This window comes from Xenopus tropicalis, chromosome 7 (assembly GCF_000004195.4).
Source record: "Xenopus tropicalis strain Nigerian chromosome 7, UCB_Xtro_10.0, whole genome shotgun sequence".
Classification (NCBI taxonomy): Eukaryota; Metazoa; Chordata; class Amphibia; order Anura; family Pipidae; genus Xenopus; species Xenopus tropicalis.
In genome coordinates, this window is record NC_030683.2 from 74,830,690 (window position 1) to 74,853,548 (window position 22,859).

The 22,859-nt window shown below is 38.2% G+C and overlaps 1 protein-coding gene across 1 annotated transcript; it reads right to left on the minus strand.

The window, feature by feature from the left end:
* Positions 1-3,645: 3,645 nt before the first annotated feature.
* Positions 3,646-21,906, minus strand: ccdc15 (coiled-coil domain containing 15). The gene is made up of 10 exons (XM_012966985.3): positions 21,455-21,906; positions 20,465-20,614; positions 20,071-20,280; positions 17,256-17,366; positions 15,169-15,336; positions 13,488-13,607; positions 8,296-8,399; positions 6,839-7,015; positions 6,181-6,329; positions 3,646-4,376 (listed from the first exon to the last, which is right to left on the minus strand). The coding sequence occupies exons 1-10, from the start codon at positions 21,647-21,649 to the stop codon at positions 4,261-4,263; spliced, it is 1,500 nt and encodes a 499-aa protein (XP_012822439.1). The 5' UTR covers positions 21,650-21,906; the 3' UTR covers positions 3,646-4,260.
* Between the last annotated feature and the right edge of the window lie 953 nt (positions 21,907-22,859).

Sequence of the window (22,859 nt, forward strand, 5' to 3'; positions counted from 1 at the left end):
ACATATGAGTGATGGAAAATGACAAGATAATGGAAGTTTATGATGAAGACATGACGCTCTCCAAATTGCCAAATTGCAAAACTTTGCTAAATTTAGCAGTTTAGATGAAAGGTCTGAACACAGGGCTGCCATCAGAAACTTTGGGCCCATATAAATTATTAACAACTCCCAAATGAACACAACTGCACAGTACTAACATTTTTGGCCTCGCCCCTTGTATGAGCAACACAAACGATCAATGATCAGGAAGGTAGGTTTTACTAGGATGAAAGGTTGAACTTCTTGAATGGATTTTTTTTTAATCAACAGCTACTATGATGCAAACACATTTTGCTGAAAAGCAACCATTACTATAGAGGGGGGGGGCAGGCAGGAACTATAGGGGCCTGCAGGGCTGACGGATAAGCAGCTACAATATATATTCATGGAATATGTCTTTTTCCCAGAGTTCAGGGGCCCGGTGATCTTATTGTGGGGCACTTTATTAAAATGTGAGTTTAGAGCTTAATGTATAAAAACTCATCCATTCTATTCATTCCTATGGGATTTTTTGAAGCGTATTTATCAATTGGTGAAAGTTAGAACTCACTGTTTGATAAATACGTTTCTAAAAATCCCATAGGAATCAATAGAGCGTGGGCGAGTTTCACATTTTGATAAATCTGCCCCTTGATGTTACTCTATGGGGCACATTCATCAAAGTATGACAGGTACGAATACAAAAAAATAGTATTTTTTCTAAAGTTTTCTGTGATATTTTTGTACATTTTTGACAAAAAGCGCAACAATTTGTGCGCCAAAATCGTATTCGTGAGTACAAAAGTTTCGGATTCATTCAAGCTTCAGTATCGTAACTTTCCTTGGGCCAGGTTGGAGCTGCAGAGTGCTATTAAGTCATATGGGAGGTTTCCAAAATCCCGCACAGAAGGTTCAAAGTCAGAAATCATTTCCTGCCGTTTACGGACTTTAAAATACTTTGATACATTTGCCCCTATAAGTAGTTAATATAAATAGATCCATTAATAAATGTGCTAAAAAGTCAGTTGATTTGGGGTCAGTGGTGTTTACCCTTTCTAGCCCCTGACATGTTTTTCTGCATTGCCAAGATATGTAGCTTCTGGGTAAGTTAAGTAAGTTTCTAGGCAAGTCGCAACAGTTTTTGCGAAGTTTTGTAAATTGCATTTGTTTTATCATAACTTTATACACAGCTTCCACTACGTGGCCGGGTCTCCTTTTGGATCAAAATTTTACTCGGCCTGTGACAACCTCTCCACAATGGAAGCCCTGTCACTTCAAAGCTTACATTTTACAGCATCATATTGGCCACCTATCAGTACGTATCAATATAGAACATCCTAAATATGAATGCCAGGGGTCTTCTGATCAGTTTAATTCCCAGTATGCATGGGATTACTGTGGTATGTGGCTTTTTTCCCCCAAAATGGTAATAGTTAACAGGAATTATTAGATATTACTATGAATGGCAGGCTGAGCACATGTGAAAACTCTTAGATTTTGTGTTTCCCAATAATGCACTGGTGAGTAGCTACCAAACTATAGAATGATAAGTTGGTGTATTTGGTTGCAGCCTATAAAATGAAATATAACTGGTCAGATGGAATGTTGGCCATTTTTTGCCCAAATGATTTGTGCCCTGCGCATCACAAGAAATTGTATTGCATATATGTTTTTCTGCACCTTTCTTGCTCCCTCTCTAAATCACTGTGGGCAAAACAAACTTTGCACGTAATTATGCAAAAATGTGGAATGGACCATTTTAGTACCGTTATGCAGTTATCTAAGATTTTCAGCACCGGTTCACATATGGAGCAATTCATAGGTATTTTGGGTGATTTTGTTCCCCATCATGGAAATGATTTCTTGTGGGCTACAAAGCACCCTTATTTGTTTTTTCCCTACAGTCTACAGAACATCGAGGGGATTTGGGGTTTGACTACCACTATTGTCAGGGAAAACCAGTAGCGGTTATAACAGTCCTGTCTGCAAGTCACAGCTTCTTGTATCATAAAATGTGCTGTGGCTGACACACAAGGAGGGGTGATGGGTGGAGATCCAACTCTAACTGCTTTGTATAAGTCACTCAAGGTGCTTTTCATTTAATATTATGAAAAGTGGTAATATTGTGGGGGATATTAGCTGCCAGTGAATGTTGGTGCACAAAATGCCCTCTGTGCCACAGCCCTATTAAAGCTAATACAGGTATGGGACCTGTTATCCAGAATGCTCGGGACCTGTGGCTTTCTGGATAAGGGATCTTTCTGTAATTTGGATCACCATACCTTATGTCTACGAAGGAAAAAAGAAATATTTTTTTTAATATTTATAAAAAAAACAAAAACTTAAAATATAGTCTATGGCATGTAGACTTTCCATAATTTGGAACTTTCTGGATAATGGGTTTCTGGATAACGGGTCCCATACCTGTATAGACTGTACTAAAAGCCTTTAGCTATTATATAGGAAATAAAGTAGCATACACTCAATAACGTGGAGCAAATGCCTAGGCGGACAGAAATATTACATATAGACAACACTGGACTTAGAGTAAAAACCCTGACGAAGTGGGGCTGAAACGTTGGTTCTTATACACCAATTATAAATGAACTTTATGTCTTTATATTTTTGCTAAGTCGTGTGTTATGGGAACTCCTTTGTCTTTTGTCTTTAATGCATAACACTTAAAACTGAATATGCCTATATTTATTATTTGTTTAATTACTGTATTCCTAACATTCTAATCCAAATTAGATTACAAAAAGACACAAAAATCTTTTTTTTCCCTGTTACAGTAATAACAGTTGATGTTTTTGTTTACAGTTTTTTTTTTCATGGTGAAAAATGCCCAAAAATGAAATAACTTAAATTAAAGGGATTCTGTCATGATTTTTAAGGGGTACTTTTTATTTCTAAATTACACTGTTTACATAGCAAATAATTCACCATTTAAAATTGTATTCCTGAACCAACAAATGTATTTGGAAGCATTCTGGATAACTGGTCCCATACCTGTATATCTATATATTATTTACTGTACAAGCTAATTAAGGCTAATGTCACATGGGGCAGTTTTTCCGCAGTTTTACTTTAGCTGGCTACTCTAAAGTAAATGGGAGGCAGTATAGGCAGTTTTACCTGTTTACCCACTCCCTAAAATTTAGGACAGTACCAGCAGTGCTATTAGGCCATTGGAGTCTCTATCCATTCAGCCAGCTCCTTCAGCAGAGGTGTCAGGGAGATGCTATATTGTTACCTGACCATTATTCTGCTGATCGACTGCTGGGGGGATGGGGGGGGGGGTGATAACAATCAAACTTGCAGAGCAACAGAGACTGAAGTTTATCAGAGCACAAGTCAGAAGGGCACCTAGGAAACCAAGAATATGTTGAGATCCATGTCAAGATTTCAAAATGAAATACAACAAAATCTGCAAACTGACATCCGTGCAGAAATCTGCTGAAGCAATTAACTGTTGTGTTTTGAAAAAACATGTTTTCCCTGTGACTATTCCTTTAGTCACCCTAAATTAAGTAAGCAGAAACCCCATCTGCCATTGCCCTCAGCTGTATGGAGCTGGGACCCAACCATATACATAAACCCCTATAAAAACACAATGAAACACTATGATAAGTAATATAATTTTTGTGCTTTTAATATAGGCTTGATCGGATCTGGATTTACAATGACAACAAAGTCCAACATACTCATTTTGATATTATAAATATATGTAACCACACATTTGGCAGAAAACACTAAGGGCAGATGTATCAAAATGCAAGATGAAAGCTCACAGCAGAAACATTTACCCACTTTCTTTTAATTGCTATGGGATTTTTAATTTATTTATTAAATAGTAAACTCTAATTTTCACCCACTGGTAAACATGCTTTTAAAAATCCTTCAGGAATGAATAGAAACTGGGCGAGTTTTTCTGTGGTGAGCTCTAATCTCACATTTTGATTTATCTACCCATTAATTTTTCTACAAGGAATAAACTAATTAAGGTACATTTACTTATTTAGTGATAACTTTGGACATCACTTTTAAAAAGGCACTGCAGTCAAATTTCTAGATATCAACTAATGTAGTAAACTTAACTAATTATGTGTAATTGTAAACATTTATATGTTACTTAATTCAAGTACAAAAATTCTATTCAAGGCAAAACAGTTGTAGAAAAGTCTAAAGATCCAATAAATAAGAGTACAATTCACAAGGAAATGATTTCAGGCACTTTTTTTTTCACTTATACAATCGAGAATGTGCAGAAGTGATGCTACAGGTTGAAAATCTGGAGCTTAAATTTCCATCCCACATTTCACGCGAAGAGATCACAGACTGTAAGGCTCGAGCATAGGCTGAAAAACAGATGTTTTATGTTTTTTACAATCATTTTTCCATAATATTAGAAACTAAAGCCCTGAACTTACTTAGTACAAAAGGCTGACTATAAAGCTAGGGTGCAGTACCCTCCAGAACAGTAAATATTCCATTCTTTAAACATTCTATCTGTAATCCTGGAGAAGTCAAGGACCTGTAAAATGCAGTGTTCTCACTGGCACAACTGCTTCTGTCCTTAACAAAACTTAGCACAGGCCTGCTGCGCTTTCAGGCGTATACACCAACCCTATAACATGGAATATGCCATTGAGCAGATTAGAATTAAGTGATTACGTTTCTATTTGAAGAACACAAACGATACAGACTCTTTTATGACCGGAAGCGCCACTGCATCCCTGCACTTTTCCCCTTAGTGGGTTGCTTGTTAAACCCCATTTATTAAATATAATTGCATTAAAATGTGCTCTTTGCATTTCCGTATAGCCACTCAGCCCTTTCATTTCAAACTGAGCACTGCTGACATGGCAGTAGCTCCAAGTTTGCTCCCAGTGTCAATAAGTACACGTGCATTAAAAGACAAGAAAAGCCTCACCATAAATATTGTCTGTCTGACAGAATGCATAAAAAGCATACTGAAATCGCTTACCCAGCATCTGAACTGCACAATATCCCCTGAAGCTCTCAAAGGAACTGGGCACTTAAACAGTATAGAAGGATGTCACATATATTGAGTAGCGTGATTGGGACTAAGACCAAGACAGTTGTGCATGCGCAGAACATCCAGCTTTGGTCTGGCACACAGGAACACACTACAACCAACAAGACCTGCAGGTTCACCACTAAGTGGTGCATGCACACAAGGAATTTAAAGGAAATGTAACACTAAATTCTACCCTGCACCAATAACTGCCCTATCCTGCAAGCCACTTAGTATTTTAAATGCTTTAATAGAAAATACCTGCTAAAACTTGGCTTCCTGTCAATTGAACTATGGCAATACGGCGAAGGAAGGAGCTGCATCCACTATGCGACGATCGATTGATCGAGCCTAGCCTGACTATACAGAAAGAAGGCTAGGTTAGATGAATCGATCGTCGCATAGTGGATGCAGCTCCTTCTTTCGCCTTATCGCCATAGTTCAATTGACAGGAAGCCAAGTTTTAGCAGGTATTTTCTATTAAAGCATTTAAAATACTAAGTGGCTTGCAGGATAGGGCAGTTATTGGTGCAGGGTAGAATAGCATTTTTACTTAAAAAATGTTAGTGTTACTTTTCCTTTAAGGTCTGGAGGATAATGTAAATAGAATCAAGATGGCGTCTGCTATCTGAGAAAAAGGAGTACTTTCTTGGGCTCTTACATTTTAAAAGTAAGAAGATTTCAGGGAAAATAAGGTAGCAATTAGCAAGAGGCAGGGGTGGACTACTATCAGACAAAGTGCATATTTGAGGGCTTTTCTTGTTCTTTAAGAATTGGTTATCGGTTGCAGGCATCACCGGAATACTGGAAATTATTCCAACCATACTGAATGAAAATGTGCTTTTAGCATGTTTACAATTCATTAATAACAGATGAAAAAGTAACAGAGATTGGATCAAGAACATAAAGAAGTTGTAAATGGAACATCCTCTAACTCAGGCTGAAGATCAGTAGGTGCTCAGCTGTCAGTTTCTACTCATTCTCAGATTAAGAATAAGGAGTACACCAAACCTCAGAAATCTGAATGAATGCCTGATTAGCACTGAAACAAAATAGCATATTACATCTTAATATAGAAAAATATATATTCTTACATGAACAGACATTACTAGAAGATACTTTACCTTTTGGATTCTTGTAAAAAACACAGTTGTTTGCACATGTGTCTGGATGCGATTCCCAAAAATCTGAGCCACAGCAACATAATGGTGGCAATTCAATATTATGCAGTTGAATCTTTTCCTTCATCTGTGCTCTTAAAGCTTCAACATACCTAAAGTAAAGGATTACCAACACAGATATCAATACTCCACTTACACTGCATGCAAAGCATAGAGAAGAACAGAAATAAAAAGTATAATATAAATGATACATAATCAATTTTGAGCATGTCAAACTAATTAAGTTGGTGCTGCAAAAAAATTGGTTAGTTGGCGTAAGGCTAATTTCAAGGGAGGTGGTTTCTCCACAAGTGACAAAAAGCTAGAAACCGCCTGCGCTGCCTTATGTTGAGTTAAAACATTTTTGGCCAAAAACATTTGCACAATAAGAAGTTAGTCATATCACATTTGAATGTGGGCAAATACTTATTCTGCTGCCTTCCAGATTTCAGCAACTAAAAATGCTATTTATTCATACATTTTAAAGAAAAGTATTAAAGTGATATTAGGGGTTTATGTGTTGTGCAGGGCTATTTAACAAATTTTGGTTTGGGGGCTGAGGTCCCCCTTTAACCTAATATAATAAGCTGTGCACTTCATTTAGACGTAAGGAGAAAATTACCGAACATATTCTATGTTCTTCTGTGTTTTGTCTTCATTTTCTGTCTGCTTCTCTGTGTCATGATAAAGATTTGACAATTCGGAATGCTTTTCATGCATGTATTGCTTGCCCAGGTCTGCTTCATCAAGCAACTGCTGCTCTTCAATTTGCCTTTGAAATTCTCTCTCTCTTTTAACTCTGTTGGAAATAATAAACATTAGCATATTACATGGTGGCTACAACCACTAACCTACATTATCTAGGACTATAAACAGAGCTTTAGGAACTGAAATAATTGCTATAGGACAATGGTAGAAAATAAACATTTGTGTCAGTGATAAACGAAGTTTAATGGGGGACCAAATCCTAATTTTACAAACTCTACATTAGCTTCTAATAAGTCAAAATAATTTTTTTTCCCATATAAACCTGTTACACTTTTTTTTTCTGACCTTTCCAATGTGTCCCTCAATTTCTGTTTTCCAGATATTGCCTGTGGCCACTGGCAGAACTCTTACTCAGACAAGCTTTTTTTGCCTGTATCTGAGAGACGCAGCAGGCCCTGTACAGTGTCTAAAATATCAACAGACACAGTGGTTACTTTTTTTTTTTTACTGTCCAAACAGGACAGCGAGGAGCTGCCACCAGTTGGCTAGCTTCACAGGAGATGACTGATCTCACTGCTTGGCAGTCTTCTCTTGATTTATTCTGGAATATTACCAGTTTAAATCTCTAGGTTTTCAAACTTTTGGGCTTTCCCTTAAAAAGAACCTAAAGCAGTGGCTGTGAGTTTGCCAACCTAAGACCAATTAGATTAGTATTTAGGAAGATGTTTTCGTGCTGTTCCAAATACTGCTGGCCACTGCTTAGCTGCTTGTCATGTGATTTGAAGGATTTGGTTTAACGAGAGGCATGGATTCGGCAGGATCTTGGCCGAATCCCAAACCAAATCCTGGATTTACTTGGCAGCAACTTTAACTTTGCTCAGAGCACACAAAAAATGATCAAATAACTTAAACAGATAAGGGCTCAGTTATCCAGAATCCTGTTATCCGGAAAGCTCTGACTTTTGGGAATGCTATCTCACAAAAACTCTATTTTAAGTAAATTACACACATTTTTAAAAAGGATTTCCTTTTTTCTGTAATAACAAAACAGCAGCTTTTACTTGATCCCAACTGAGATATAATTAAATTGTTGGAGGCAAAATGACCCTATTATATAAAGACACACTATCTGGAAAAACCCAGGTCCTGAGCATACTGTACTCCCAAGATCTGCATTTTTTGTTACAATTTGCTATTTTTGAATTTTTCCAGCAATTAGACTAATATGGAAATATGCATATGGGGCCAATTATTTGAAAGCAAGGATGCAGATGGGCAATAGAGCTCAGCAAATGCAAAACTCCCCATGGAGCACAATGGTTTTTACATATGAAACAGAAAATTGATAATCAATACAAAAATCATCCTTACTTTAAAATTTTTTTCTCATGTTCCTTTTGTCTTTTCATTTCCTTGACTTGTTCTCTTTCAATGTCCATAAACAGTCGCCTGTACATGAGAAACTGGGTTTGCCTCTAAAAATTGATAAAATGTAAAAAAAAAAATTAATATAAAATGTAATATTCCATCAGTTATTTACATTTAAATAGTGTTCTCAAAGTCCTTACACTACATATATAATTAGCAAAGAAAAAAATATACCCTGCTACCATATAACTAGACTTAGAAAATACACCCTCATTCGGTTGGGCTTAAAACAAAAGTACTTTCATATTTCTATGTATGTTTAATCTTCATTTGTTTTAAAGCAAAATTTTCACATAAAAATGCAAGGACAGCTTAAAACCACACTGTACCACACTGTGAGCTTTTGCCACCTAATAGCCATGCAAGTGATAGCTTGTTCATTCACGTAACCCCTAGTTTTGTCAGGGGTAGGAGAATGAGGAAGTGTTGGGGGGAGGAGTGAGGTGAAATAGGATTGGAAATCCGGAGTTCCGGTTTTTAACACTGTAAAAAAAGTATCACTATAAATTATGTTTCATATTAGATACCTTGTAATGTGCTGCCAACTTCCATCTGCTGGCTCTCCAGATAATGGGCCCACTGAAACCACTCCAGCTGCCCTTCATAGCTCCTGTCCAGGAACGTGTGTGGGACTTTCCAATTTACCGTTAAAAGTACGGTAATATTGCTGTTGTTAGAATGTGAGAGTGGCCAGTTTGAGTGTATGGCTCTCATTTTCATGCCCAATAAAAATGTGCATGATTGCTTTTATTGTAAAGTATATAACCTCAGAGAACAAAGTTGCCACCATCTAAAAGAATTCTTTGGCCACTTTGCTTATCCATCATGTGTGTATAAAAGATCCCCATTCCCTGCACCCCCTGAATAGGTTAAGAGGTCTGGATTGCCGCTTAATCTGCCATGTGTCGTGGTGTAGTACCATCTACATGTGATTTTATAATATGTTTTACTAGAGCCTGCACTAAGAGGTTTCACTGGCCGTGGTTCAGATATTTGAACAGGTTTGTCCCGACAATTGAGATCACTGGGTCTTCTTCCCATTTGGTCATGTATGGCTGTTGTGTGACTGCGTTATCTGCTGCTAGATGGAAATATAGCAGTGTGATTAAGTGGGATGGGTGGGACAGTTTAGAGAGTAAGTGGGATGGGTGGGACAGTTTATAGCATATGTTTTCAAAATATGTGAGAGATTGATTTGTCTGTGTTTTGATTTTGGATTTCACATAATGTTTGATTTGTAAATATTGGAATAATTACGTATTTGGAATTTCATGCGTGTCTATGCATTTTTGGAATGGTATGACCTTTCGATCAGATATGAAGGTTGTTACAATGAGCATGTTGGCTGTTATCCTTACTCTTTACGAGGTGGAGCCTGGGGGAAAGCCTTTATTGTTCAAAATAGTTACATATCTAGTGTTGTGCATGCTATGATGTCCCATAGATCTAATGCATGTTTTAAGGTTGGTAAAAGTCCTGTTGGGGTGACTCTGAATGCTTTGGGTACACAGAAAAGATGTGTCAGTTGTAGGATGCCCAGTTCCAACATCCTTCCATGGCTTTCCTATAGATATGTGCATAGTAATAATGGCCTCTAATCTGTTTGCTATGTAGCAACAGTGTATGTGGGGAACCCCCAGGCTACCCAGTGTCTTTGGCTTATTCAAAATTTATGCTTCTTTTTGCCAAGTTTTTTTGAGCTAAAACTCCCAAAATTTAAATTATAGTTTAAAAACTTGAATGGCTGATTTATAAAGTGCAAAAACGCTAAAAAATCTAATGTAAAATGTTAGCCCCTAAAGCTTGCAAGTTTATGTAGAAGTCAATGGGAGTTATCCTAAGCAAAGTCAAGCTATATTTTCAATACAAGATTTTTGAGTTTTTTTTTCATGTTGTGTGAACTCACAGATGGATTCTCACAGAAGGTTTCAAGTTTTGCAGTATGTGCATTATGTATGCCAGAATGCTGTTTGGTATTAATAACTGCAATTACACTCAGTATAATTTCTGCAAATATGACACGCAACTGCAAACAACTGTTTGCCTATACCAGTTAATCTACACAAACACTGTAACAGGACATGGCTGATTATTACACAATACATCTCAGTTGGTGAACCTAATTAACGTGTAACTCTACATCTTGGTAAATACCAGATTACAATGGAAAAAGAAGAATTAAATCTAATTATTGGAATCTGACATTATTATTATAACCTTTTCAAAGTGAAAAAGTTTTTAGCCACTCACAGGTTATGAAATATCAAACTAATAAAAACACTGCAGAATGCAAAGGTCATATAGGGAAGCCTGGACAAACTTCTCTTGAAGTAAGAGCAGTAATAATGTTCTCTCAACTTAGCCCTAGGAGTGGTGGTGAGAGTATTTCAGGTAACAAGAAAACCTATCATGACCACGAATAGCTGCTAGATCAGACTAAAGCTCTCTTAGGGCTCTATATTAGAGGCCTGCAGGCCAAATGTGGCTCTACAAAAGATATTCTGGCCAAGGCTACCTAAAGGATTCACAGACTTTTTTTTTTACATAATTATTTAATAATATTGGACAGTGAGTTAGAGAGCTAGGGTCAGTTTTACAGTGGCCTCTGTCTCTGATATTTTCATACTCTCTTTCATCTGGTATGGTACCTATGGATTGGAAGAAGGCTAATGTCATTCCTATATTTAAAAGGGAGTAAGATCTCAGCCTGGCAATTATAGGCCAGTAAATTTGACATCCGTGGTGGGCAAGTTACTTGAAGACTTGTTGAGGGATCACATACAAAATTATGTACTGGAGAATGGCTTTATGAAGGACAGGTCATGTCAGGCCAATTTAATTGCTTTTTATGATGAGGTTAGTAAGAAGCTGGACAGTGGGGAAGCAGTAGATATAATCTATTTGGATTTTGCCAAAGCATTTGATAACGTTCCCCACTGCTTTCTAAACTAAGGTCCATTGGTCTTAGTGAAGTGTTTTGCACATGGATAGAAAACTGGCTACAGGATCGGGTACAGAGGGTGGTTGTTAATGGTACATTCTCTACTTGGAGTAAGGTTCTCAGTGGGGTCCCTCAGGGTTCTGTACTGGGTCCACTTTTGTTTAACTTGTTCATAAATGACTTAGGGGAGGGTATTATAAGCAATGTATCAGTGTTTGCAGATGACACAAAACTCTGAAGACCAGTCAATTCTATCCAGGATGTGGCATCCTTGCAGCAGGATCTTGACAAACTGGCAATCTGGGTGGCTAAGTGGCAGATGAGATTTAATGTGGATAAATGTAAGGCCATGCACCTGGGATGTAAAAATATGCAAGCCCCGTATACCCTTAATGGGACTGCACTAGGCAAATCCATAATGGAGAAGGACCTTGGAGTCCTTGTAGATAATAAACGTGGCTGTAGCAAGCAATGCCAGGCAGCAGCTGCAAGGGCAGACAAGGTTTTGAGCTGTATTAAAAGGGGTATAGATTCACGGGAGGAGGGGGTTATTCTTCCCCTTTACAGAGTGCTGGTAAGGCCCCGTCTAGAATATGCTGTTCAGTTTTGGTCTCCAGTCCTCAAACGGGTCATTATTGAATTAGAGAGGGTCCAGAGAAGGGCAACTAAGCTGGTAAAGGGTATGGAAAGTCTCAGTTATGAAGAAAGACTGACCAAGTTGGGTCTGTTTACCTTGGAGAAGAGGTGCTTAAAGGACATGTCAAACCCAAAAATAATTTTTTGCATAATAAAAGAAAACATAATTCTAAGCAATTTTCCAATATGAAATAATTAAAAATGTGTAGTGCTTTAAAAGTTATTTGTAAATGTAATTGCTATTGAAAGCAGCATTTGCTGAACCCCTGGTTGTTACTTTTTAAACAATGTTGCAACTGTCAATCTCCTCCACCAAGTCAAGTCTGTCAATCTGCTGCCTTGTGTTACATTGTTTCAACAGTCAGAGCCACCAGGGCAGAGAATAGAAAGGACAGGCAGACACTGCTTTTAATATCAATTATATATACAAATAACTCAAAAAACATTACAAATTTGTAATAAATGTATATTGCAAAGTTGCTTAGAATTTTGTTTTCTTTTATTGGGCAAAAAATTATATTTTGCGTTGCCTTGTCCTTTAAGAGGTGACATGATAATTATGTATAAATATATAAGGGGATCACATAATAACCTCTCTAATGCTTTATTTACAAGTAGGTCCTTCCAACGGATACAAGGGCACCCACTCCGTTTAGAAGAAGGGAGGTTCCGTTTAAATATTCGGAAAGGATTTGAGAGCTGTGAAGTTGTGGAATTCCCTCCCCGAATCGTACTGGCTGATACATTATATAACTTTAAGAAGGGGCTGGATGGATTTTTAGCAAGTGAGGGAATACAGGGTTAGTTACAAGTTGATTCAGGGACTGGTCCGATTGCCATCTTGGAGTCAGGAAGGATTTTTTTCCCCTCTGCGGCAAATTAGAGAGGCTTCAGATGGGGTTTTTTGCCTTCCTCTGGATCAACTAGCAGTTAGGCAGGTTATATATAGGCATTATGGCTGAACATGATGGACGTATGTCTTTTTTCAACCTAACTTACTATGCTAACTAAATACCCAAGTTCTTGAAGTGTGAAATTATTGTCTGGGCTGCCCTCTTTATTGCCCCTTACCTCTATGAACTGATTCCAATCCTTCTGCCAACTCTCAACCTTATATAATTTCACTGGCTTCTTTATACTGCAATGAGTTTTATGAATTCTTTAGGGAGAGGGGAGCAGGAGAAGGGAGAGAGGAGAGAGCTGCGCAAACTCTTGGCCCCAGGAATGAAGGATTTTTCTGAGAGAGGAAGTCTGATACCAAAGAACAGGTTTACAAAAAAGGAGACAAGAAATCATGTGTTTCTTAGACTCAGTGCAGCTTTTCTGTGAGTGTTTATGGCTGTATTTACATAGACATTTCTGATAAAGCTTACTTAGGTTAAAGCAGAAGAAAAGGTAAAAACTAAGCTCCGAGGATCTGAATAAGAGTCTGGCCAGAAAACAAGAATTGTGACCAAATTTACCGTGCATATACTAAATTAACTATGCCCAGTGAATTGCTCTGTATTTAATGAATCAAAATGCATTAATTTCAATTGCTTAGCAGTCTTGCACTTACCTGTTTTCGGTTCTCCTCCTCATCAACACCTGGTCGAAGTACAAGTGCTGCACGATAATCTGTGCTAAACGCTGGGGAAGGACCAGTGGGGTAAGATTCCTTCATTAACCGACTGCATGGCTGAAAAACAGTAATGTTTATTCCAATGTTAAAGTTGCCCTAATTAGCTGATTTTCAATAAAAATTAATTAAAGCTTTTTCAATGAGCCCTGTTTACTTGCATATTTGTGTTTATTTGCAGGTGGGAGCTTCTATACTATGCTGGAATAGTTGCTTAGCTCTGACAAGCAATATCTTCAGATAACAACAACCAAAACTTAATTTTGGTTCAAAACTGTAATACTGGGTACATTACATTCATAGTTCTATATAAAGGGCAATGTGAATGGAGAATGTAAATCTCACTGTGCAGTTGCATGCTGTTAACACAGGCTGTTACCTTTCCTCATTGCTATTGAATAGTTCTAGCTGGGTTGACCACCACATTTCCTCCTCTTGGACAAACCTCCTTTCCCAGAGCATACTCATGGGCAGACAAGCCATGCTAAGATCTGTGCATGTCTGCATAGTCCTAAGATTTTTCAGACAGATGACGCACTTATAAAAATACATTATGCGTGAAAACATTACAATAACATCTGGGGGGAGTGACACTGTCAGCCACAAAGTGCAAGGAAGTAGCAGAGATTATCAGGTGGCAGTTAATGAAATAAATAATTTGGGGGAACAGGAGAGCAGCATTAGCACAATCTAGAAGAATATTTTATTTATTCCTTCCTTCTTCTTTAAGTTGATCTACCCCTTTTAGAACACAAAACAGCTATCCTGTATTAGATGATGTAATGAAGACACAGCCCTGCATGGTTGGTTAGCCATGTATTTGTACAGAGTCTGCCACACTAATTACAAACATTATTGTGCAACAGAAAGATTAAAATATTAATTGATTTGAAAAAAGAAATGTACAAATATCCACACATAATAAGCGTACACCCGGCCAGATAAAAAGCAATTCCTCCAGCCTCTGAAGCGCTTTAACTTGCTGAGACTGGATTGATATTGTGAAATCACTATCAAGGACTGACTTATAAACATGTGTGCTAAACTGTACAAATGCAGTTGCCACAAGCAGCCAATTAGGTCTTTGTTTTCATCACAGCTTGCAGACGAATTGCTGGGTAACTTCACAACGGCAGTTTATCACCTAGAATGTTAAACCTAATCCGCCAGTCTTTCCAAATTTTAAGAAAATGAACAGGTTTACTTTTCCTAACTTAAAGAAAAAACCCTTTACCTCTTTTACAACCTCCTTGTGTACAGCAGGGGGTTGTAAATCATGCAGCTCATCAAACAGTTACTGGGTTTCGCCAAATCCACATATTAACAACATGAACAAAAATCCAGCGGAGAGCCTTGTTTTAAAGCTAACTTCCTCAGCTGCAGTATAAGAACCAGTTAGGCTCGAAATATATTGCGCTTGCTATGCACAAACAAACCAAGTTTGCTTCAACACAAGGCACACATTAGGGTACTAGGAAAATACCATATGTTAGGTCTTACAAGAAGAAGGGGCAGCTCAAAACACCACTTTGTGTAATACTACTGTAATAATCTTTTTTTTTGATTTGTAAAGAAAACTCAGTGGCAAGTGAGAAGCATTAGAAGAATCAATTAAACTCACAGGCTTTAAAAGATGCTTAGAAGTCTCAGTAATGCCCATCTCTGACAAGGGGGCATTGGAGTTATGTGCTAGTAGTTCCACTGGGAGGTCATGATATCCAGTCAGGAACAACTCTTCAATATCTTCTTCAGTCTGATGCATGACAGTGGATTGTCGAGATACTGGATTCTAACAAAACAAAGTGTATTAGGTAAAAGCTAGACAGTAAAGCCCTCACACCTAAGCCTTAAGAAAATATCTTCAGATGTTATATATACTAAACCAAATACTTCTAATGTAATGACATCGCCTACATTAGTGGAAGTGTATATCTCATAGTTCATGAGTAAAAAATAATGAAAAAAAAATGGTGGGATTCTATGTTACAATTAATTGGCAAAGTAATTCCATACCCAGCTTAGACAAAAGACAGACAATACAGGTACAATCTTCTATTACTAGGTGGCAGGCATAAAGCTGGGCAAGTATTAAAAGATCTGCTCATTTGGCGAGGTTGCAAAACCAGTGGATCACCAATACGCCAATATTGGGTCACTACAGCAGGGATTCGGGTCGTCAGAGCGAGGTCTGCCTCGGCAAGCCTATAATATGATTGTTATTCCGAAGGAGTTTTTTTAAACCTGCGCAATGGATACCTGGCCGATTTTCAGCCAGCTATCGGGCATGTTAGCTGCTGAACTGGACTGAAGGGGCTGAATTGCAGCTAAAATCTGCCCATATATGGCCACCTAAAGTTTATTATGAAGTTAAGATAAGGTAAGATTTAATGGGGATGTTCACCCTCAGACTTAAAGGAGAAGGAAAGGCTACACAAGAGTTAATCTCAGGCTGGAGGCTTACCATCCGTAGTCTGAAAGGTGCCCTTAAGTCTCCCCATATCTTCATGGATTACAAGAAGAGAAGCCAAAACGGATATAAAAGCTAGGAGCTGTGTGCAGAAACTTCCCATGATCCCTCGCTGATTGCCAGACTTCAGGACTTGCAACCGAAGCGGCACATGCGCAGTTGTCTCTTCTGTGGGCGCGCACAAGCAGGCGCGCTCCCTGTCAATCAGATCTCCTGAGCCGGCCCCTAGAAGCGTGCACTAGCAAGCGTCTCGTTGCTATGGCGACGCGCTGTAAGCAGAAGCCTCCGGCGGCGTTCATTCATTCAAGGAGCGATCGCACCTAGGCTGGGGGGGAGGGAGGAAGCTCGCGCATGCGCAGTAAATACGCCGAAGGAGAGGAAGTGGGCATACAAATTCAAAGATGGCCGCGCCAAACCTTAGATAACGCTGAAACTTTCGGGTAAGATTTTATAAGTTTCTCTTACTATAATTGAGCCCAAAGTGTAGCGTTTTTCTTTATCTATATTAGGACTATGCAATGGTACCATTTATAAAATTTGCCTTGCCATCTCCTTTAAGGGCTTTTCTTTTTCTTTGTTATGGTTTTCCTTTGTGCTTAATAAATTTAGATTTTTACTATGGGAGTGTGCGGATACTATTTTCATTTATATGTACACTTATGGAGTAACTAAATGGGTTAACTCCTGTATTCCAGCACCTCTGTATATTTTGGTATTTGGGTGTGCACTCTGATATTTTGTGATACACCTTCAGACAACAGTCTGAATTTGAACAGCCCTAGTTACGGAAAAAAAACAAAAAACATTTTTGTAAATTCTCTATGTTCTGCTCTTTTTTGCAGGAGATTTCCCAGAGTTTGACATGCAGTATGCCAAATAAGAAATTCACACTATACGGCCTTTATTTGCATCTTTGATACAATTGCTGTCAAAATTTAACCAATTGGGTCAATGAAATGCAAATAAAGCAGAAAAAGGAAGGCATGCACAGTACCAATTCAGTGTGAACTTCCTGTTTGGGCAGCCTGCAAGTTGGTGTCGGCGATCCCCTGCAAAGAGCAGAGTAGAGAGAATTTAGCAGTGCTGATCCACAGCTTATATGACTGTAGCTTAAAAGCTAAACATTTAAAATAATAAAGATGATTTACAAAAATGTTGTTTTTCCCTCACAGGGGATGTTCAAATTCTTACTGTTGTCTGACAGTGAACATCCCCTTTAATTCATTAATGAAATTACTCACATCTCTAGTGGGTGAGACCTTCCAGATCCCACCAGGAAGAGTTAACTCATCCCTCTCCACAGTCTTCAAGGCTGCTAGTCTGTGTCGTACATGCTTCATAGTCTTGTTTAACTATCAGAAAGTAAACAGTTGTTTTTCAGAACAATGCACCTCAAAAAATAAAACAAGTTATATTTAATAGCTATAGTACTTAAAGAATAAGATTATCTTTTTAATAATACCTAATGCATGGAATCTTAAAGTGACAGTATACACCCCCTTTTCAACGTTAGCTTAGTGAATAAGGCTTGTGCTGAACATATTTTTTAATTAAACCAATAGGCAAAAAGTATCTATGGTAGCTGTTATTTCTGGCACTAAACAAGAACATTAAGCCAGTTTTACTTTAGCACCTCCAGCCACTCCCTGATCCTGCAGAGCAACGAAGGATCTGATTAAATAATTAAGTGGGAATATTTTTTCCCCTGCACACCCAGGCCTCTCTTCCTGTTTCTGCCAAGTGCTCAGTAATTGCAGGGTTTGGCAAACCCACCAACAGGTTAGCAATAAAGAAAAAAAACAGCACAAAGCTGCGTTTACAAGCAGGGCAAGCGCCTTTGCGAGTTTATTTGCAGACAGCAAATCCTGTCTGTCTGCAAATAAACACGCAAGGACAATTGCCCTGCTTGAAATCGGCATGTTGTGCAATTTGTTTTTTTCCTTGTTGCTAACCAATTAATAGTCCACTGAGAACCCCCTGATAATCCACAGGCCGAGAATCCGCCACATCTGGCAGTTTATGGTACATATATAGCTCTGCTAGCGAAGAAACGGTTGTCACCTTCTTTTTACTTAACTGAATGGCAACTAAAGTCGCTGGTGACAGGCAGTTCTAACCAACATCTACAACAGACAGTGTGAGTGCTGGCAGGCACAATTTTTACCAGTGCAGAGTAAATGTACATACTAAAACTTAAACCTTTGGTGTTACTGGTCTTTTAACACTCCCATTTGAAAGAAAATAGATTCCAAATTAAGAATTTGGAGTGATGCATAAGGAATAATTTATCATTCTTCCTAGAAAATCCTATTGATTTGCATAGTCAACTTCCTTTAAGTCTAAGAAATGTGCAGGGAAAGGGCAAAAAAAAAAAAAGCCTTACAGAATTACAGAAAGGCCATCTCCCATAGTCTCAATTATAAGCAAATAATTATCTAATTTTTAAAAATGATTCCTTTTTCTCTGTAATAATAAAACAATACATTGTACTTGATCCTAACTAAGATATAATTAATCCTTAGTGGAGGGAAAACAAAAAAAAAGATGTTTAACAGTTAACAGACACTTCAGATGAACCTTGCCATGAATAAACTGTTTATGGCTTATAATTATATCTTGCAGAAATGGGGACATAGGGTATTCTATCGCATCATAAACATGCTGATAGAGATCACAGGCCCATAATGTTTTTAGCTTTGAAAAATTAGCTCTTAAGTATTTGTTCAAAATTCTAATAAAGCTTTAGATGATGGTTCAACGTTTTATTTTAAAGGAGAAGGTCATATTGGCATTTTACTGCCAACAGATTTGCCACATCGTGCCACCTAGAACAATATATTTATTCTGCAGAAACCATTACTATACCTGAGTAAACAGCTTTAGAATCTTTCTCCGTTTGCTTAAGATAGCAGCTGCCATTTTAAGTAGCTTCCTGCTTGCAGTCTAGCCATTATAGCTCAGATCACACATTCCTAAGGAAGGGGGGAGGGAGTTCTTAGCATTCTCTGGGAGGGGAAACAGGAGAGGGGAGAGAACTGTGCAGACTGGCCACAGGAATTAAGGATTTTTCCGAGAGAGAAATACAGACACTGGAACATCATGTTTATCAAAAGAAATGCAGGATTTCATGTCTCTTTTTGTAGAAGACTCAGTGCAGCATTACTGTAAGTGCTTAAGGCTGTATTTACATAGACCTATCTGATAAAGCTTACTTAGTTTTTACCTTTCATTCATTGAATGACTTGTTTAGCCCGAGTGGCCAGCCTTACAATTTGTGACAAAAACAGCGGGGAGAAAACAATCATGATATAAGAAATGTTTCTCCCAGGGCACAGTCACTGTAATCCTAAAATAAATCTATGAGCAATAACATATTAATAAGAAAATTACCTTATTTAGAAATTTTCTGAGAAGGGTTTAACTCATATATGTCAAACACAAGGCCCGGAGGCCAAATCCGGCCCACTTGGCTGTTTTATGTGGCCCTTGGTGAGTGTGTCTGACCATCCAGCCTGATCAATTTTTTATTTTCCTCACATAGTAACTAAGACTAAGGGGTATATTTATCATGCTGTGTAAAAAGTGGAGTGAAGCATTACCAGTAATGTTGCCCAAGGCATTCAATCAGTAATCAGATTTCAACAGTAGCAAAGCATCTATTGGCTGCTATGAGCTACATCACCGGTAATGTCTTACTCCACTTTTTACACATTGTGATAAATATACCCTTTAGTATCTTACTAAGTATATTAATAAAAAATTTGGCCCATGACTTAGCCTGTGCTTTAGATTTCGGCCCCCTTATGTGTTATGAGTTTGACACCCCTGGTTTAACTAAACCAATAAACCATAAAGAATGTACTGGGAGTACCACATAGTACTAATATCTGAGTCAAAGGTGACCCCAATAGTCGTATACAGGGCTACAGAGTTTCAAGTATGGTTCTGACAGTAAATACCAGCCTAAAGTAAAGTCCTGTCAATAGCAAAACACTTTTCTCACAGTGCTCCAAACTTATCAAAAATGAATATGACCAACAATAAAAAAGCACTAACCATGTGTGTATGTTTTTTAAGTAATTTATTTGTATTTTCATCGTCATCCTCCTCCTCTTCTTCTTCGTGTATTTTATGGGCTGAAACCCAATGGGAACGAGGACTACAAATAGCAACCTTTGTATTTCGGTAAGTACAGGTATTCTTTTTTGGACTCAAGAGCACTGCAGCCTCACACGATTGTTTTAGAGCAAAACCTTCCCTCATTATCTATAAAAGTAACAGAAAATACAACAACAGTTATTTTTTGCCTTATATTACTTTACTATATTGAACTGTTTGCATTGGAAGAAATACAGCAGGACAGAGTAAAAACAATTAGATATTTTTATATAATTAGATTATTAATAAGAATATTAATAATAAAAACATTATAAAAAGTATGATATCTTACTGCATCATAAGACTTTTGAAGTTGCTGTTTTTTCTTCAGCCTTGCGTGTTGATTGACCCTACGCTTTACTTCTCCTTGAAAATGCTTTAACCGTTCTTGTTTCTCTTTTTGGTGCAGTAAAAGTTGTTCCCCCAGTAGCTGAGCAGATACCTAAAGAAAATAAATTTTACCTCAAATAAGTAAAAGCCAGCTTGGCAACACTGTTACCATGGCTACATTATTGTATTTACCCCTTTAAAAACACTTTTAAATTTAGTTTTGTAAGTTTTGTTGTATAACTGAACCCATATATTCCTGTTCAGGTTACTGGGACAAACTGCACAGTTTATGTGCACTAGTAATATATTAAAACTGCTACACCACCACCTGCTGGTCAGTTCTACTGATGGACCTGACAACTAGGACAACATTTCAGAAGAGGAAACTGCTTAGAAAAGATAGGATAAACCTTAGAGGACTTTTCTTTTGTTTCAATATCCTTATGTTATTTCACTTTTTGTTCAGCAGCTCTTCAGTTGAGAGTTTAAGCAGCTATCTGGTTGCTAGGGTCCAAATTACCTTAGTAACAGGAGTGGTGTGAATGAGAGACTGGATATGAACAGGAGAGGACCTGAATAGAAAATAAGTTATAAAAAGTAACAATAACAATAAAACTGAAGCCTTGAAGAGCAAACATTGTTGGGCTGCTGGGGTCAGTGACCCCAATTTGAAAGCAGCAAAGAGTTAGAAGATGAAGGCAAATAATTCAAAAACTTTAAAAATAAATATTTAAGGTCATTTGAAAAGTTGCTTAGAATTAGCCGTTCTATAACATTCTAAAAGTTTATTTAAAGATGAACCCCTTCAATGTGAATTGATTCCACGCTACTCAAAAGCGCTTTAAAGTAGCACCATCTTGCCTTCCTTATCCTTTGTGAAAAATGATCCAAACAGGAACTTGCACCCTCTGCTGGACGCCTGAAGCGCCCTTTACACTACACCCAAACTCACCATAGCCCTGCCTTCGCATTCATAACGATCATTAGCAGCACATTCCACCCAGGCTCCCACTGGTGCAATTGCGCTTGGGTTCCTTTCGGCCAGTACTGCTTGGTTAACCACTAGGCGAGAAGGCTTCAATCTCACGGCTGCGGTAGGATTCGGCCTCTGCTTTCCTTCTGCCACAACTGAAACAGGCGGCGACATTTTTCGTTTGCTCTGCTGAACTTTAAAACCGCCGCGTCCCTAGGGCTCACCATAGTAACAGAATCGATATTCTTCCTCTCTCGTTCGCTTCCTGAGGTTGGTCTTGGGCTAAGCAAATGATTGGATAAGAGATACACCTGACAAATATTTCAACCAATCGATAGAGAAATAGACGTGGAGTCTGATTGGTTCAAATCAAGAAAACTATGACGTTGAGAAGAAGGATTGTTTTTACTTTTTGTAGTAGCCGGAACTTGCTGGGTTCGAGCTTGCGGCAAGACTCTGCTTAACATAATACTGTCGCTTAGAGCTGCTGAGATTGCCCGAAGCAAAAAAGATGTTTAGGGTTTTTTTTTTTTTAAAAAAAAAGCAGAAGGAAGAAACTGTGTGCATGCGCAGTGAGCCCCCCGTGACATCAGCAAGGTTTTTTAAACATGCAGTGACATTACTGGGTTCCTGCAATAAGCCACACCCAACTTCCTCTGGACACTGCAGGTTCAGCTCTGCTGATACCTACCTCCACCACCTGCGCTAGCCAACTCTTCCAGTAAAAGGGGCTCCAAGGAGACTGAGCATATGGTGACCCTTTTTAGAGACTAGGGAAACCTGCCAACCCTGGGCAACAATAGAACTACCAGGGAAACACTTTGTCCTGGAAATGGAAGATACACCTTTCCCTCACACTTGTGACACAGGCTGGTCACACTTGTGACCCTTGTTTGGCTTAACACTTAATGGGACTGTCTGAGGTACAGGTGAGCAGACTTGAGAAGACTTTGCCCTAATACAGCTGTATGCTTAAAAGGACAAGTCAACCCAAAATATCATTTTTGCCTAGTAACAGAAAAAATAAAAGCAACTTTGCAATATACATTTATTACAAATTTGTAATAGTTTTTGTGGGCACAACCACCAATCACAATTCACTTGTTGACTTTTATTGGTTTAAATTTAAACTGCTGCCATTCTTAACAATTAATCCTAGGGACCCTAAACTTTGCAGTTAGTCTCTGGTTAACTGAAGTTTTAGGATAGACAAAGTGGGCGGAGCCACCAACTGCCAATCAGATGTCATTCATTGACTATCAGTGGGGAAATTTAAATTGCTGCCATTAAGACACTTAAATCCAGGGTCCCCAAACTTTTCACAGTGGTTTTTACTATATAACTGTGGTCCAAGGTTAGAAAAACTGGGTGGAGCCAACAAAAG